General features: G+C 36.2%; 1 protein-coding gene across 1 annotated transcript; it reads right to left on the bottom strand.

Moving 5' to 3' along the window:
- Nucleotides 1–7,498: 7,498 nt before the first annotated feature.
- LOC122058708 lies at nucleotides 7,499–10,523 on the bottom strand. The gene is made up of 5 exons (XM_042621369.1): nucleotides 10,405–10,523; nucleotides 10,256–10,303; nucleotides 9,592–10,034; nucleotides 8,282–8,619; nucleotides 7,499–8,191 (listed from the first exon to the last, which is right to left on the bottom strand). The coding sequence occupies exons 3-5, from the start codon at nucleotides 9,651–9,653 to the stop codon at nucleotides 7,767–7,769; spliced, it is 825 nt and encodes a 274-aa protein (XP_042477303.1). The 5' UTR covers nucleotides 9,654–10,034; nucleotides 10,256–10,303; nucleotides 10,405–10,523; the 3' UTR covers nucleotides 7,499–7,766.
- Between the last annotated feature and the right edge of the window lie 2,069 nt (nucleotides 10,524–12,592).

The raw sequence follows: 12,592 nt of genomic DNA, 5'->3' as shown, positions 1-12,592 counted from the left end.
ACTTACCAGACAAGATCATTTAATGCAATAATTGTGTCGGTGAATTTTATGAAAAAATTGTTGTGTTCATCTCTCTCCTTCTCATATTTCTTTTATTTCCCATAGAATTCTACCTCATTTCTATTTCCTTTCTTTCCCATAGAATCTCACCCCTACTAAAAATTACATATTTTAATATTTTGACTACAAAAAAAAAAGGTCAATAGGGGCGGCCTTTTATGCCCACTATAAGAAAGAATATAGAGGCAGTTAGATGTTATCCGCTCCTACAAATTTTCATTAGGGGCGGTTTTTTTATCCTCCCTAGAACACATATAATTAGAAGCCCACAACATATAAGACACAAAACATTCCATCTACCTAACCCACAACATATAAGACAGTTTTCCATCCTTTTTTTATCCTTCAAACAAATGGCCCTAGTGACCCCTTCTAAAGATTCAAACATGATGGTTCTTAATCTGGATCTATCATGTTAATTGCGGACCTTGAGTCTACTTTATCATAATCGTAAATGAAATTCCAAGCCTTTTTGTTCTTCTTTATTGGTTTTGATATTAATAGACAAAATTAATGTTCTAGAACAATATCTACCATATGGCATGTTGGATGGAACTAAAATATTACAAATAAACACAAAGTATCTACTCACATATCAAGTTCAACCCAATAGAATTAATTATGTGATAAAATAAAACTTTAAGAATCTAATTAAAAAGATGAAACTCATTAGAGAAATGAATGATTGAAAATATAAGGAAATATGTCAATATGTAAGAATGTATATGATTGAATTTGAAATTGAAATTTTACTTGCCGATAACTTATGCCTTTTCTTATATATTAAAATTGTCACATCACCTTTACATATGGCGTGAGATGGCATCGACGATAGGGATTCTTGTCAACATTTTTTTTTTTTTTAATTCATACAAAATAAGTAAAAGAAAGCAATACTGCATGCATAGCATCTAACGATTATTATTATTATTATTATTATTATTATTATTATTATTATTATTATTATAAAATGATATGAGAGAGAGAAAGAGAGAGAGGGAGAGAGAGAGACCTTCAATGGTAATGTGATCCTTGTTTGAGTCGTCCGTGTGAGGCCAGAAAATATCTCTTTTAATATAGACCGGGGGCAATTGTGAGTCAAATATGGATGTCGTCAACTCTTTCACGTAAATAAGTTGTTGTGGTAAGTTAAACCTAAATGTCTTTTGAAAGTAATTTGTGCAATGCATTTGGATATTGCTTTAGTTGGATGTTCTATAGTTTTGGATGAGATCTTTTTTACCCAGGTCCCTTCAGTCTTTGGATCACTAATTAAGTGTCCAATCAATTGCAGAGGAACTTTTTCCCACCAAAATAAGGTATTTTTACATCACAAGCATTGGTGAATATCTTTTATTTGCTCTTTGTTGATTAATTAGTGCGAAAACTTATTTTACGGTATATTGCTGACGTTGCTTTTGTATATAAACTAATTTCAGTCTAAAAGAGTCATAGCAGATGACACTATGATAAGTTATTCTTATTCCACAATTAGATTATTGAAAAGGGATTCAATACTCAGTTGGCCATAGGATTGAGATTAGTTGTAAAACTGAATATAGGCTATAAATATAAGGGGGAAGGGGGGGGGGGGTGGAACCAATATATGATACGCCTAAGTGGTTGAGGTGGCCATGAAATTTAAAATGTGGGTAATCAAGGAGTGTCCTATCTATCATATGGTGGTCATATGTGCAATCCAACTCATGGGTAGAAACAAGGGTGCTTATGCAAAGATTACCTGTTTATTTCAAACTCAAATTTAGTAATACCATGTATGTTCTTACATCTTTGTATATTTCAGTCAACAATGTAAGTCTATGCAGATTCTCATAGTCCCTAGATTTTATAGTTTTATATTACCAGGGGTAAAGGTGTCAATCAGCTTAGTTCCAGTGTTTTTATTTGATTTTAATTCAATTCAGAAGGATGATGAGGTAAATCGAAACCGAATAGAGAACTAACTCGGTTCTATATTTGGATACTCAAGCTGACTTAATTTGTTTCGGCACAGTTTCAATTCCAATTCAGTTCTGTAATACGGTTTTAATCAGTTTGTAACTGGGTTTTAATTCGGTTATATAAACGGTTCCACTCTTGGAGTATGATTGTGATGGACCAAAGGCGATAATGGGCTCAAGTTATGGGCCTTATGGCTATTGTTAACTCCAAAATCGTTTTTGCATGTGAATATGTGATACTAAATTGCAAACACACATACCATTAAAAAAATAAATAAATAAATAAAAAGAAGAAGAAGAGGTGAATACTCATATATTCAAACCAATGGTAATTTGGTCCGGTTTCGGTTTGAACCGACTATTCTTATACCTAAACTCATAATCAACTGAACCGAGGTGAATACTCATATACTCAAATCGAACTTGAACCGAATTGAATCAAATCAATTTGGTTCGATTCGGTTGTTTTGGCTCGGTTTCAAATTCGATATTCGGTTTCATTACAAATTGACTCCCTTAGGATGTCAATTCTAGGCCCGCCCAACAAACCCCATTGTTAAAGCCTGAACCGGCTATGTTCGATTAATCTAGTGCAAGGTTGCTATCCGACGGGCCCCAACCGATTAATAGCCCGATTCAGCTGCTTAAAGCTTGTTTAGAGCCCATTAACTAAAGCCTAACATGTTTACAACCCATCTAAGGCCCGTTTAACCTGATTAAAGATTAGTACCCACCATTTATAAATGAGACCATGTCTAGCATATAAGGACCAATTACTTAAAGGGAAATTTACGACACCACCCCTAGAGAATGCCACTATTATAAGAACACCTTTTCTGTTTCACCAAATTAGACTTAGACCCCTGTCAATCACTGTTAAGGAATATATCTTATATATTGATGTCCGCTACTATTTTGTCTATACCAAAATATCCGTACTAAATGTGAAGTAGCTAAATTACACATGTAATACTCTCATCCCCAAATCGATAGCTCCTATACCCTGACTCACCCCACCGGTGATCGTTCAGAGCACTGGAGATCACAGGGGCGGCAAGCAGCAGGAACTCAGGGCGATCAGCAGAGCGACTCGCGGTGGAGGCTTCTGCAATCATCCACGTAGATTGATGTTGCCATTCAAGCTCATGACTGTGGCTGAAGATTTTGGCGCCTTCAATTAAGAGAATGATGGTAGTGATCCAGAAGTCAATTCTATTAGGTTTAATGGCGTAACTACCGAGAAGAGCAACGGTTGCCCAGATGAATCCCATGGTTCCTAACCTAGTGGCCATTTTCTCGAGAACCGCAACTTGAAGAGCAAATAGAGTCAGCCTCTTCTGTGGTGCATTAACACTTGGTTTCAATGGAGAACCAAAGTCTGCATTGCTGCTGTCTCTCTTTTCCAATGAACATCTACCCTCTGATGTTCAGATATGGTGTCGGTTCCAGTACTGGAACTCCAATTATTGCTCAATTTGCTATCAATTGACACCCGTACGCTCCCATCGCCTTCTGTGGATTGTGGGCTATGATGATCCATATTTCCAAACCAGGTTTTTCAAGATCCACTGCCAAAAGAAAGCTTGTTGGTTCAAATGAATCACTGAGGATTGAGAGAACAGTAGAAATTAAGATTGTCTAGACCGAGGTTGCAAGAGATTTTGTTGGCTTGTGCTGTGAAATGTCATATCAAAAAAATGAACTTGGGGAGCAGGTTTAAGCAGTTGAATGATGAGGAGGATTTGAGCTTTTCTCTCTCTTCCCTATGCTTTTTCTGGAGCGTAGCTTCCCCTCTCTTCTCTCTCTTTCCCTATTGTCTCTTAACTCTTGTCTTCCAAGTTTCAGCTCTCTCTCTCTCTCTCTCTCTCTCTCCTTCTCTCTCTCTCTCTCTCTCTCTCTCTCTCTCTCTCTCTCTCTCTCTCTCTCTCTCTCTCTCTCTCTCTCTCTCTCTCTCTCTTCGCTTGATGTCTTCCTCAACTGCACGGTGAAGGTGAGTATAGGTAGGGGTGAAGAGTACTTGGATTAAAACATGAGTTTTAGTCAATAAGGTATAACGGTCATTTTAACACTTCACTTAAAGAGTGACAGTAGGAAGAATAAGTCTAATTTGGTGAAACAGATGTGGTGTTCTTATAATAATGACATTCTCTAGGGGGTGGCGCAATAAATTTCCTTTACTTAAATGGACCAATCACGGTGTAAGGTCCTAAATTGGGGAGCTTGATTAGGCCCGACTAATATTATCACTTGTCGAAGTTTTTTTAAGTTAAAACTTAATATATAGGCAGGGTACCTTAAGATTTACCTATTCACAAAATTTAGGGCTCATCAACCTGCCATGTGGCTAATATATGAGCCATCCTAGATGACTTTGCCCCAGCAAAAGGTCAGAAGTTATATGCTGTTACAATACTTCTATAACAATGATTAAGCCTTGTATAAAGGAACTGCATTCATGACTGTAAAACAATAGTTTTATTTGTTTGTTTATTTTTTTATGCAACTTGTTGTCATCAAGAAATTATAATTTTCTTCTTATTTTTTTTTAATTATTAAATCTAGATTAAAAAATATTTTCAAATTAATTTGAATGTGACTCATCACTAAATCCTTTATAAGAGACATCATTCTCTATGTGAAATAAAATGATTTACTTTCAACCAAAAAAAAAAGGCAAAAAAATAAGGTTTTAATTTATGTTTTTTTGCCAAGCTTTTGTCTTTTGGTACAACAAGATTTTTTTTTTCCTTCTTTAAAACTGGGAAATATAAATGTTTTACTATCTTAAAAAAAAAAAAATCTGGTGTATATTTTACTATCTTAATTATTGAATAATCAATTAGGATTGACTTAATACTATTCCTCATTTTCTTTTCAAAGAATTAAAACTGAAATAATTTCATTCATAAATAATTTCAAAATTTTTTTAGTAAAATAAATAATTTCCAAATTAAAAATAAAAATATTAGAAATACAAAATAACATAAATGCAATGTGAAGAACAAAAGATCTACGCATGGATGCACAGACATTACGCCCACCCCAACCCCAAAAAAAAAAAAAAAAAATTGAAAAATTAAAAAACAGAATTAGGGATGGCAATGGGTAGTGTAGGAGCACATAATAGCCTTATACTTACCAACAAGAGATATAAGGTCTTAAGCAAAAGGAAAAAAAAAAGTCTTTAGTCTATAGCCTATGTGTTTTTGCGCGTGCAACTATCAGAAGTACTTTTGATCCAAAAAAAAATATGTACTCTTCTATGACCAAAGCCATCTCTAATTGATAGGGATAATATTTCTCGTTATCAGCTAATCAGAAAAAAAAAAAAAAAAAAAAAAAAAAAAAAAAAAAAAAAAAAAGACAATTTTCCTTTGCCACACAGTGAATTTATCATGTACATGAAAGAGACGAGAACCCTCATTCTGAAGTCCACATCCTCTGCCATGAACGGTAAAGTGCAGTTAGCATTGGATGACCGAGAGCATCTGGACATGTGTTTCAAGGAACTCTCAACCACCTGATGCTCATTGCACTAATGCAGCAACTGCAAACCACTTTCACACCTAATTTTGTGCTTGTTAATTTTAGACTAAAAATTGGAGAAGTGGGTTGTGAGGTCCACTAAAGATCACATGGAGTCTCTCACATCCATCATGTCTATTACATGGTAAGAAAGCATATCTTTTGATAAAATAGTTTGACTAACCAAATGTTGTATATATATTTAAAGGGGAAGTTTTGAGGCCATGGTATTCCACATAACCACGCCTTGGTTGGATGCCTATTTTTGTCACATGATTGATCGGATTATATTGAAATATACGATCATGTAGACCTTAAAATTGATATTCACATATCTAGTTTCAACCCAACATATTTGACAATATGGCAAATAGATCATTAAAAAATCTAAGAATTTAACGAGGGTGCAAGGGATTATTGAAGGGATATGATACGTGGACATACATGGGATTTGATCTCTCTCTAGACCATCTCATAGGTATCCAACAGCGAGATTTTATTATTTGATTATTCCGCATGGTGAAATTAGGTGTCTTGAGTCTGTTGACTAGAGAACCCTTACCTCGTGGACTAACTAGGGAAGCGTTTGCCCATATTTAAATGTTACTTGGAATGATGTTCTTGCTATCCAGAAAAAAAAAAAAGTACTTGGAATAAAAGAAGTGGATACTTAACCTGTGTAGATCTACTGTAGCCATATATTGTATAGTCCTCCACTTGGAAATGCATTTGGCCTTGTTGCTAATACTTGAATGGTCGTATGACCATTGCAATCACGAGCAATGGCTAACTAAGGGTAGTGCCCAAGCAAATCGGTAGCGATATCTGTAGATGTGATGTACGAGATATCATCAATATATCAACGTAGTATAGCCTTCAAAATTTACAATAATCATAACCTTATCCCAATTAAATGGAATAGGCTACATAGATCCGATATGATTTAAAATAATAGTAGATAAAGAATAAAAGGAAATCCTATAGCCTTCAAAATATGCACTTCTAATGGTGATTGCAATAGATAGGCCGATTAAATTATTGTGGTTATTTTGTTTATTCGTATTTATTTTCAGGATAAGGAACGCTACCTGATTAATTGCATGCAACATGTGCCAATGCCTCAGCAATGAGACAGTATCTAACATGGGACTGTTTGCTCATTTTGTACCCGTTGTGAGAGGGCATAGGGGAACACGACTAGGTAACGTTATTTATTTATTTTTTTTAAGGAACAAAATTTAATGATATCCAATTTCTAATTCCACCATTTTTTATTATTATTATTATTTTTTTTTAAGATGATGAGTCCAACTCCAACCATGGACATCAACTTGGTCTGACATGGTTTGTACTTGACTCGCCAAAGCAGGTCATAGCCGTAGGTCTCTATTTCGAGTTGTCCACACTACATTTCCACACACCCTTACCCTTAGCTACCTTCTTCAGGCATCACCGAGCCACCTCTCTTCTGTCACCATCCTAGTAGCCTAAGGGCCTTCATTAGGTAATGACAAATAGAAAATGTTTCGCATCAGCTGATCCAAGGGCCAAAAATATTGCCCGATATATATAAATACATTAATCCCTTAGGCTATGTTTGGTTGTAAGGAAAATTTAAAGGGAAGGAAAGTAAAATTTTTAAACTTAAAAAAAAAAATTTGTAATCATTATCCTAAGAGATTGTATATTATTATATAAATTGAATAATTTAATTTTTTTTTCATATTTAGTAATGAAACATTTTATATATAATTTTTAGTTTACATTTTATAGCAAAGGATTTGGATATAAATTTAAGTGAAATTTAATAAATAAATATAAAATGATTTGATATTAATGACATATTCACATGGGGTAATGATTATAAAAATTTCACTTCCCCTCATTTTATAACAAATCTGAAACTCTTACTCAACTCATTATGTGCTAAAGTAGTAAGGGTGAGATAAGTATGGACAGGGATCGTATTCCGCACATATTATACAGCTGAAATGCAGCATCGGGCATACACCCCTAGCTATTGGATGCGTGCTTGAGAGGATCTGGTTACTATAAGAATGGCTCACACCCTTGTTCAATCACTTAGACCCACTTTTATTTTATTTTATTTTATTATTTTTTTAAGGGGTGGGTACATACCGTACATCTCATACAAAATTGCAGCATTAAGAAGTGTAGCACCATTCTTGCCGTCTCCCTCAATTAGTGCTTCTTTGATAGTCACTGAGTAAAGGAATTGTGTGGTGTCCTTGTGTCCAAATTGGCCTTAGCAACTGGTATAAGGCCATAGGGGTCTTGGATTTGCAAGGAATATGAACTCTTTTTCACCGGGACCTCTGCAATCTTGGTGAATCCACAACATGCAGCTAAGTGAAGGGGAGTTGGAAACGAACTTCTTGTGGTTAAGGCATCTGGGCTGTTGGTCATCAACTCCACCAAATTTTCTACGAGCTGCAAATGCCCAGCCGAAACTGCAACATGAAGAAGTGTTCCCAAATTTGGTGAAACAATTGCAGTCAAGTAGTCGTTTGCATGAGCAGGAAGTTGACACAGGAGACTTTTGGTTATTTTCCAGTCACCACGAAACACAGCCTGACATAAGTCCTGGTATCTTCTATCATGGACTGGGTCGTCCACCATATTTCCTGTCAAATTCATACATGTGAGGATCCAACACCTGTCATTTTTACTTTAAAATATAAGAATTAACAGATGATAGCTTATCTACTACATACCTTTTCCATATCGGCTGGACATTCCTCCAAACATAAGGGCCAACTGATCCCAAGCACCTTTGGCTGAGACTATACCCACAACAAAAGATGACACTTGCTCTTCACATGAAATTAGAATGGCGTGTAGAGCCTTTCCATTTTTCTCTCTCCAACTCTTCAACTGATCAGGTGAAGTACTAGGTTCAGGTTGACATTCAATTCCATTCTCAATGCCCCAAAGCCCTTGACCTAACAAATAGCTCTTCATAAAAATCATCCAGACTCCATAATTATATCCTGTAAGAACTTCAGGAACAATCATATTTGAAGTACTAGACTTTGTTGATTTCATCCTTGCTCTGTCACAGAATCGAAAAGAAGAGTAGTAAATGCAATAGCAGAGAGAGAGAGAGAGAGAGAGGTTTTCTTCCCTTTCTAACAAATTAACAAAACAGAAGAAAAGAAAATGGAAAAGCAAACTCATGATAGTGATGTAGTAGTAAACTTTTAGAATTCCAAGGTCTTAATTTTTTAGGCCTATTGAATAATCCAGGACCATATGTGGAATGAACCATGTCAAGAAACAGGGGAAATTGCAACAAAACAAACAATGTAACTGGGACACCAGCAACCAAAGTGATGGGAATGGCAACCCACTTATAGTGTTTACTGCGGATAAGGAACATGGTTGCACAAAAGGCCACCATCATTGTCACTATAGAGAAGGAAAGGGTAGAAAGACCAATGATCAATCCCTTCGGCAACAACTCGAGAAAATCTTCTTCTGCGTAACGCAATGTGTAGATGGATAGAAACATCAACACTGAAGTGGAAGAAGAGAAGAGTGATAATGAATCTGATATTATAAAAAGAAAGAATAACTAGTGTCTCATCAGGAATATGGGAAAGCCTGAGTCTTGATTAAATCCTCCTGGAGCAGTAAAGGCTGCTGCAAATGTGAAGGTTGCAATTAGTGCTGCAACAGCCATACATGAATTGGCTGCATTCTTCATCCATTTCTCCCCTTCTTTTACTAATTCTCTGTGCTCCTCTGTAAACACCTCGCGAGGATTGAAGCCCTCTAAGTTGGGAAATTCCCTAACAAATGATGGTACTATTTTCTCCACCTCTTGTGATGATGGTACAAATGTTTAGAAAAAAAGGTGTTATTTGTGTAGAAAATAAAGATTTATATGGTTTGGTAAAATTTCCTACTTCTACAGTGAGATGAGATTTACGTGATTTGGCAAGATTGCCTACTTCCAAGGTGAGATAAGATTTTACTTCACTATCAACTATGAGATAGATAGAAAGTGAAAGATGAATTTTACCTTAAACCATTGCAGCTCCTGTTGTATTTGCAAAGCAGCACCTGGCAACTTATCCTCTTCATTAGAGGAAGGGGGAGATTTTCCAGCTAAATGTAATATGGTGTTCTGGTCATTACCTGTTAAAGGTGAAAGCAAAGCCAATTGTCCCTCTATTCCGCAGATGAGATTGAAGATTTTTTCTCCCCGATATAGAATTGAAACTGAAAATACATTTTGATTTTGCTTATCTGGAACGAGTAATAAGTTGGGATTTATCTTTATAAGCTCATTAACAATCTCAACAATCCCTAACTTGGTAGCAGTGAAAAGGCTTTCATACATTTGAACTGCTAGAAGTTCTTCTGGTTCATCCAAACTTGAAATTTGGGAACAAATGCATTTGAGTAATTTAAAGGCTTGGGCATGGATTCTCTTCTTATTGTGAATGCTTTTGATATCTGGGACTATGATAGAATCATGAAAAGAATATTAAGACCCAAATAGTGAAGGAAAAAACTAGAAAACATAAGCAATTAGGTTCCAAATATCAAAATTATCATAAGAAACAAGCAAGGAAAATGTGTCTAGGGACTCAGGGCCTTCAAAGAATCAAAATGTTCCTGGAAACAAAAAGTTTGGTACTGAAAATTCCTCTATGCGAAAGAGGAAAAAGCAGATCCCTTACCTAATAGTTTGAGTCCACTCCAAACCACTCCATATAACCAGCAACTGGCTGCAACATAATAACATATGAGAGATAAATTTTGAGGGATACTATTAAAATTTAAAAACCCAAATAATCTAATTGCATGCTAGAGAGAGAGAGAGAGAGACCTTCAATGGTAAAGTGATCCCATTTTGTATCACCCACATCAAGACTGGGTATATCTCTTTCATTGTAGACTGGGGCACCTGTGAGTCGAACATGGATATAGTCAACTCTTTCTTTTTCAGGTAATAATTAATGTGAACTAAGATAAGTTAGTCATGTTCAATATTTGAATTTTTTGAAATAGATTCAATACTTAGTTGGCCATAGGATTGAGATCGTTTTATTGGAAGGTGGCAATTTGATCTGGTCCTGATTTGGATTACCCGGGATTGGATAGAAATATCCCTAGGTTCATTTTAAAAGAAAATTAATGATTTACCCATTGTCTGATACAATTGATACGGTATGTTGGTATCGATCAAGAATCAAAATTGGTCAAGACCAATACCAATCAATCAATACAATCTGATTCCTCAAACAATAGTGTCTGGGGAGATGGTCGTGGCCTCTCTCTCTCTCTCTCTCTCTCTCTCTCTCTCTTTTAATGGCATTTTGGCACAGAAACTGAAAATTCTGTTTTTAACACGAAATGTCGTTTCTGAAACTGAATGACTACCAAATGCAGCCTAAGAGTTCTTCGCCGAAATAAGGTTAAAATTTTTGCTATTACCTAGGTTGCTGAAACTTTCCTACAACTCGGGCTGGCAGTCAAAGAAATAGAATCTCAAAGATCTAGATTCCATTTTTTGCCTAGGTAGCAGGAAAGTTCTTGTAATCCAATATGTAGGGGGTGGGGACAGATTTGGATCCTCCATGGGATGTGGGTCCCACGTTATGTCCCCACCCATCACATTTTGGGAGCGAATCCAAACTCTTCATTTGAGTATACATGATGATAGCTTTTTTTTTTTTTTTCCTGGGTACTAATAACGGGTATCTAGGCCTTTAGCTTGACTAGCCCCGCAGGCCCATACTGACCCCACAACCGCATGGACCAGGTTATACTGGGGTTGAATGAGAACCATCCAACTTTCACTCAAGGCAGTGAAGAGCACTAAACACCCTCGTGTGAGTGGTCTAAGGTGTGCCTAGTAGGAGTCGAACTTAGGACGTCCGAGTTTATGGCTCGTACCAAGTTCATTGCTCACCAACTGTGCTACCCCCTTGGATTTACTGATGGATCTACTGATGAGTTTACAGCCCAAGGTGTGCCTAGTGTGTAATTGATGATAGCTTAACTACTACATACCTTCTCCAAATTGGCTGGTCATTCCTTGGAACATAAGGGCTAACTGATCCCAAGCATCTTTGGCTGAGACTATCTCCCGAATGATAGATAACACTTGCTCATCACATGAAATTAGACTGGCATGTAAAGCCTCTCCATTTCTCTCTCCAAATCTTGAACTCAGGTGAGGTAGTTTCAGGTTTACAGTCAACTCCCTCCACAATGTCCCAAGGGCCTTGACCTAACAAATAGCTCTTCATATAAATCTTCCAGTCTTCATAATTATCTTTTGCAAGAACTTTAGGAACAATCATATTTGAAGCACTAGACTTTGTTGATTTCATCTTTGTTCTGTCACAGGAAAAGGAGTGCAAATGCATAAGCACATAGAGAATTAGAGAGAGTGAGAAGAAAAGGGAAAAGGAAACTTAACTTTCACGTTGTTACCTTAGCAAGACTCTTAGATTTATCCAAATAAATGAGACCTAAATGCTGAACCTGAAAGAAATAGGATGCAAGCTCTGTCAGTCACTCCAAAGAATGTCTGAAGCTTTCCATCAAAATGCCGATTGGTGGACACAGTATGTATATCCAGTTATCAACTTGAAAAACTATATATAGAGACTGGTGAATGGTGAGGTCTGTAAGGAGGAAGAGAATCCACTAATCATTCTACACAAGTTAAGAATGAAAATCCACTAATCCTACACAAGGTATGTATGAATAATAAAATCCACTAATCCTTCTATAAGGCAAGAATAAAAAAATATAATAAAAGACCTTTGCTTTTTTTTTTTAATATCCAGGGTATCGGGATCTTTGACACCACTACTAATCCCTAGGGTCATTTTGATACTGCTTACACAGGACCGGGTTAGGTCCAGATGAAAACTCTTGTGCGATGGCCTCAAGAAGTTAGGTGCAGTGATGAAAATTTGATCACAGGACCTCGCTTCTTAAGGCGGATATAATAAAAGACCTTAGCACTTCTTAAGTTGTGAAGAGAAATGATAGCAATTATA

The sequence above is a fragment of the Macadamia integrifolia genome, chromosome 13, assembly GCF_013358625.1.
Source record: "Macadamia integrifolia cultivar HAES 741 chromosome 13, SCU_Mint_v3, whole genome shotgun sequence".
Lineage (NCBI taxonomy): Eukaryota > Viridiplantae > Streptophyta > Magnoliopsida > Proteales > Proteaceae > Macadamia > Macadamia integrifolia.
This window is presented reverse-complemented; position numbering and strand designations above follow the sequence as displayed.